This window comes from Agrilus planipennis, unplaced genomic scaffold (genome assembly GCF_000699045.2).
Source record: "Agrilus planipennis isolate EAB-ADULT unplaced genomic scaffold, Apla_2.0 scaffold65, whole genome shotgun sequence".
Classification (NCBI taxonomy): domain Eukaryota; kingdom Metazoa; phylum Arthropoda; class Insecta; order Coleoptera; family Buprestidae; genus Agrilus; species Agrilus planipennis.
The window spans coordinates 932,839-939,455 of record NW_020439271.1 but is presented as its reverse complement, the minus strand read 5'-3'; the positions used below and the strand labels follow the sequence as shown (position 1 = coordinate 939,455).

The 6,617-nt window shown below is 31.0% G+C and overlaps 1 protein-coding gene across 1 annotated transcript in view; it reads left to right on the top strand.

Annotated features, from left to right (window-relative positions):
• Nucleotides 1-490: 490 nt before the first annotated feature.
• Nucleotides 491-6,617, top strand: part of LOC112905592 — an 8,484-nt gene continuing 2,357 nt past the window's right edge. The window contains exons 1-4 of the mRNA XM_025978292.1: nucleotides 491-902; nucleotides 5,323-5,395; nucleotides 5,706-5,857; nucleotides 5,922-6,162. Coding sequence (XP_025834077.1) covers nucleotides 771-902; nucleotides 5,323-5,395; nucleotides 5,706-5,857; nucleotides 5,922-6,162 — 598 coding nt within the window. The 5' untranslated portion in view covers nucleotides 491-770. The remainder of the gene's footprint in view (nucleotides 903-5,322; nucleotides 5,396-5,705; nucleotides 5,858-5,921; nucleotides 6,163-6,617) is intronic.

The window sequence follows — 6,617 nt, the reverse complement described above, 5'->3', positions numbered from 1 at the left end:
TATATTATATTATAGTGTAGAACTTTTGTTTGAACAAAATTATTAACATAAGGCTTTGATTGTACTTTATAATGTTTATGTAAAGTTAAGGTTTTTTTTTTGTTTTTAATTTTTATAATTTTTGTTTTATTCGTAATTTATTACAGGGACGTCGTTATTTTCTTTCGAGCCTTAGTCAGATTGTATCAAAAATAAAAAAAAGGGACACAAGGCAGAATGAGTATATCCTTTATGCCCTCTTTTATAATAAATTGTAGAGGAAAGGGTTATCAATTTAAATCTTGGACCAATGAGATCGTATCTCTCCGTGAAAAAGAATTATGATTTCCGAGCTATGGAATCGTAGAAAACGAATTTTAGAACATTACATGGATTTCTATAAAATTTTCACGTGAATACTTCGATATCTCTAAAACAAGAAAATAACGTTTTTATTTTGATGTAGATCGCCGACTATTTAACTTGCACATATTATATTTTAGAACAGGGACTAATCGGTACTGTCAATCGTAGCGGATGAGGGCAATTATTTTTTTCAAAATTACTATTCTTTCTAATTTGTTAAGACGTCAACGGCAATGTTTTACCTGTCGGCTGTTATCGCTTATCGATTTCAACGTTTATATTATCGATGGAGAGCAATGTGGTCAGTATCGTCTGGGTCATCGGTGGTGTGCGATGTGGTTGTCAATGGTCAACACGTTGTTTTAACACGCGCTTATCGAACCACGTTACACATATTTGAAAAGTAAACCAGTGGATTTTTAAAAATGAAACTTGTTCATATTGTTGGCTCGTTACTTTCCGTTAGTCTTGTTGGACTCTGTGAGAAGGGAATTTCTCGTACTTTTGACAACAAAACAATTAACGTAGCTTTCTGTACGTGGAATTGTCTGTTGGAGGTCAGTATATTTACTTCTTATTCTTTTTTTAATTGAGTGTTGGTTGTTAAAGACAACACGATGTGCTTGATCAAACTTATGTTTACAAAATAGCATTTTAACTTTTTAAATACTTGCTACGAGTAACTATCACTTTTTTGCCGAACGCGTCGGTTTTGTACAAGAAGCAACGCCGTGGGTAGTCTTCAGATCCAAAGGGATCCGCGTATACCTCCCGTGGCGAGAAAATTTTAGAAAATTAAATAGGAATTTATAATCGAATAGTTATATTAGATGAGGTTGACAAATAATACGTTTAATACTTCTAAAACTTTTATAATTTCCTTAATCTAGTTTTTGCTTCATTAAAATAAAGATTCATCACTATGTTTGACAATGTTGTTTCGATGTAGTCTAATTACTAGTGATTAATTAGTTACTCTTGATAATGATTACTTAGATCGAAACGGTAATGTCAAGTGCAATAAATCAATTTGGTGAAATTTCTCTGTTGTTCTTTTTTTTTGGGAAATTATTATGCTTCACAAAAATTGCTGTGTTGAAAATTCAAATTAAGGTAAATTGACAATATCTTTTTAGTTTTCAAAAATGAAAATAATTTGAGACATCCGTTTATTATTACAATAATATGAATAATAGATTTCTCCCTACTTTTCTGAAGTATTTTCAATTTTTCGGTTCCTATCATGTGTTGTTTATATTATGAATTTCTTATAAATTATCTAACAAATAGAAGTGACACAATATTCCTAAATATTTTAGGAAAAGTTCTACCTATTAAACGTGCTTTTTTTTAATGTTTAGTTTATATATTAGGGACAAATATGTGTTATCTTATCGTATTGTATCATTAGGAATATATACGTACCTGTTGGAGATGGTAGCTATTTCGTAAAAAAGAAATTTTCTTTGAGTTCTTGTTTACCTTTTAAGTAACATTCCGTTCAAGTTTATACGTTGAGTAGTTTTCAAGAAAATCGAGTGTAACCAGATATCACCAGATGAAAAATTAATATGACACCACATAGTTTGTTAATTTTTTAATCAAAACTTCCCAAAATCAATATTCCATTCCCCTTCATCCCCGAAAGTTTCAAGGCCAAAAATCTAAAATGATTCACGCCAGTTGAAGATTCTGTGAAAGTTGCTAAGAAAATATGTCTTTTATTTTGTTTCTCTGTTTTTTTTTTAGAAAATGTAAAAACAAATGATTTTAAATAATCAAGTTTGCCTCACAGTCAGTTAACAATATTTTTTTGTGAAGTATGTTATTGGAATTCGGTATCTTTATAAATATTTCAGTAATAGATGTAAGGGTAAACATTATTGTTTGTTATCCTTTCAAATGCCTATTTGGGAGTTTACTTTCGTGTATGTATACTGCAATAAAACTTTAACAGTATCACAATAGCTGCTCGAGGACTGTCGAGGACATCGTTATCTCCGTATAGAAATATTCGAGCAAAAAATTGTTAGTTTTTGCGTGAATGCTTCTATGTGTGTTTTTGTACCGTGTACAAATCGCACGAAGTGAGTAAACAGCTTGACTAGTTTGTGAATTAAGTTTAATACCATAATTTTTTATATAACACAAGAAAAAGCAATTCCACATAAAAGTTAATACACCAAATGTAAGTTTTCAGTTAGATTTTCGATGGCTTAATGTTTACAAGAAAAAATTTTACGTTCCTTTTGATTTTCAAGCATTACATCGCACAAAGTATTCATTTGATAAATATAGATAAAACTACCTTACACAATGATTTTTTATCTAAAGGTATCGATTAGTATACGCACCTTCGATTTCATTGAAATTTTGGTAAGTATGCTGTCCAATTCATTACTAAACAATACAAACGAATTAGATGTTATCGTGGAAGTGTTTACAGGAATATGCATTTGTAAAAAATGCCTTAAGTTGGGTTGGGATTGAGTTAGATTCAATTAGTTCTGATTTTCAATTTATCGAAGCTAAAAACTATACAATGAATTGGCTTTCGCGCCCAACAAAAATATATTACAGGTTTATACCTATGTATTCTTGTTCATCATAGCAAATTGCACAGCAAATCAAAATTACAACGAGATCGGATATACTAATCGAGACCTTGCCCTTTTTTAATGTTGAAATTAGTTTTTTGAACTTTTTTTATTTAGTTTTTATTTTTAAAAAATGTTAAATATCATACAGTGCTTTTAGGTAAGTTTTTAAATGTATTTATCTTAAAGCATGATTGATGCTCATTAATAATAACAAATTCTATGCATCATTCATTTTCTTTTGATAAAATCAATTGTTTAATGATATTTTGTTTATCTAATAATAACATAATTAAAAATTAAATAACGTCATAGTTGTGAAATACGTACGCACGTAATAAATTTTATCAGTTTTCTTTCACTGCTGCAAGAAATTTATGTTATTTATAAAAATTTGATAAAAGTGACATTTCTTACACAAAACCTAGATATGTAAGACATACATATAGTTATAAAATTTTTGGTGATATTCCCTATTTGTAAAAGACTCGTGCGTAGGTGTTATAGTAATAATTATCTTAATATTAACCATTTGTGTTTGAAAGTACAGGTCTGACGAAGGAAGCTGGCGAGCGGTCGCGCAGGTACTTGCCCATTTATGACCTATTTGGGTAAGTCACTTGGAACCGATACACAAATAAGCTTTCAGTAGGCGTAAATTATAGTATTAATACAGATAGGACAGTAGCGTACTAGAAAATAATGTAAAAACATGACATATCAAGAAGAAAAAATTAACCTATTGCTTTTGTTTTATAGTTAGTTTTCACATTCACTCTCATCATGGAAATCTCTATCACTGTCACCAATATCAACAATTAGTTCTTCTGTTTGTCTGCCTATTACTTCCTCACTGATCCCTATTTTTAAATATTTAATCTACGCCCCTGATAGGAATACTGAAGAATGAGGGCTGCAATCTTAATACCTAAAACTGCCTACTTTTGCCACCGCGCATCCATGCCATTTTAAAATTTCCGCCAGCTTCCAGCGTCAGGCCTGTATTTGCTTTCAAATAAGTAAGAACTCAGATAGTGGAGAATAATCGAAATACGTATATGCATTAATAAAAAAATGTTACTTTAGAGAAGTCGGTTATAAATACATATCTTTATCTAAGAAATGAATTTCTTGTTTTAAAACCTTACACAAAGTCACGAGAATTATTTTTACAACAATTTGGTTTTGGTAAGTTTTACTTCCATTTTATACAATACTACCTTTTGGCTCGCAGAGATTAATATTGTTTCTCCAGAAAACCTTTTAACTCCCGTTTTAATTTGATGTAATATGTCCATCTTAGATTTCAAATATAAACGTAGCAACAACATTTCATCCTTTAAACGTTGATTTTTAAAAATTGCAACCTCTTTTCATTTGATTAATGATATCAAAATGCATATATACTAAGTTTCAAGTAAATTCAACCACAAATAAAGTATGTCCCAAACAAAAATTGTAACACTCCCCTTTGGCGGTTGAATTTTTTAAAATGTGAGAGGCCATTAAGACCAAGTTTCAAGTAATTCTGACAACAAATAATATATGTTCCATTCACTACTCCTCCCCCTCACGGGAACAGGATAAAAGTATCCTATGTCCGTCTCGTGGTTGTAAGCTACCTCCCCACCAATTTTCAGCCAAATCGGTTCAGCCGTTCTTGAGTTATAAATAGTGTAACTAACACGACTTTCTATTATATGTATAGATTCTTAGTAGAAAAAAAGGCTCCCCACTTACCAACGTGTTAAAAATTCATTAATTCAATGCTAATAAAATTTAGATCAAATCTTGCAAACATCTCAATGGTAATATAAATGGTTCGATAAATAATGCATTGAATACGAATTTGATTTCGAAATATTCTATAAAGACGTGCAATATTTTAGATCTCATTAGCAAACTAAAGTATTCATTTAACAGTAAATTTGATTGTAAAATGTTGTCTTTGACGTATCTGAATGCAAAAAAGTTCAACATTTGGTGTTAAAAATTGGTATGATATGTTAATAATGATCGGGTCGTACTCGTATGGACTTTATTTTGTGCTAACGCTTCGTAAGATTTGCATTTCACATCTTCAGAGCAGAGCTAAAAATGACACATACGTGATCAAAAGCCGAAAAACATAATAATAATAATACTGATTACTTTTTATTTTTGTTTGTTTCGTTACAATTTATTAGAAATGACTGTATTTAAGGGCGCAAGTTTTTATAAGGAAAAACAGTACCTTAAATACATCCTGCGAGGATAGTGAGGTAGTCAATCTTTTCTTAATGTGTAATATGAATGAGATTTTGAATTACCTATAACTTACAATTAGCTAAAAGGTTCTTAAGTAAAACATGAACTTGGCCAATGATCATTTTTTTTTCAGAATCGTCTCAATTACTGTAGCGAGCTAAGTGGTTTACAAAACTGTGAATGTATTACTGGACAAAATGTGAAAGGTAGGAAGTAAGAAAGGTACAAAGAAACAATTATAAATTGTAAAACAGGATACCATAAAGGTTCAAATATTTATGCGATTTTCTTTTAACGAGATCTCAAAAATATTTTTATTAACTTTTGTTACGCCACTGATTTAGGAAAAATTCGCTGTTCAAGGATTTTATTCTTGTTTTAATAAATTTTACGAACGTATGTAGGTATACATACATATGTGTAAGTAAAGCCTAAAAAACAATTTTTAATAAATTTAGTTTTCCACATAGTTACCAATATTGTAGTGGGTATGTATCATGATTTTGTTTTTTTAAGATTTCCACTTTCTCAATTACACACTCCCAACTCCCGTGCTAGTTTGCAAGGACGAAAGTAAAGTAGGATTTTATGTGGATTTTATCAAAGATCTAGTTTATATAATAGAACTGCAAATAAAGGAAGATGACAGTTGGATTTACGTTGAAACGGTGAAAAAATTGTGCAAAAGGGAAATCCTTTTAAAATTAAGAAGCTTTGTCTCATTCATTTTAGACCCCCTGCAATAGGTTTTCGTTGAAAAACTTAGAAGCAGGTAGAAAATATCGAGTTAGAGTTTGGGGAGTTTCGGTATCCAAAAAAATATATGGACCCAGTGAACCAACGAAATGGTTTCAAACTGATGATAAAAATAAAATTTTTGAAAATGTAAAAATAGAGGAAGCACGTTTTGATAATTTCTCTATTGATGAGCAGAGCCGAATTAGAACCACTTTCAGTTGGGACTCATCTGAAGGTAAGATGCTAATCCTAAATAATATTTTATAAATTCTAATGTGAGTTTGTTTATTACCATTTCACGCCTTAACTACTCAATCGATCATCATAAAATTTTGTTCACACATTGTCAGGAATACAAAAAAGATCTAGAAAATAAGTACTGTTCCCGAGGGATAGAAAAAAATTAGTTTTATGTGGTCGGTTTCACGCCTTAACTCATTGGTTTCCAACCTGTGGGGCGCGCCCCCTAGGGGGGCTCGAGACTGTTGCAAGGGGGGCATGCAGCTGTTTCCAAAATATCATTTTTGAATACGAACCAAAAAAGTCGAATAGGTGTCACAAAAATGAATCAGCAAAATAGGTATACGTAATCCACAATCCTCGCCGCGAAAATGATTATTTCTTATAATTTATAATTATGTTTGGAGCACGGCGTTGTACGGGTGCGAAACATGGACAGTGGGAGCGGTG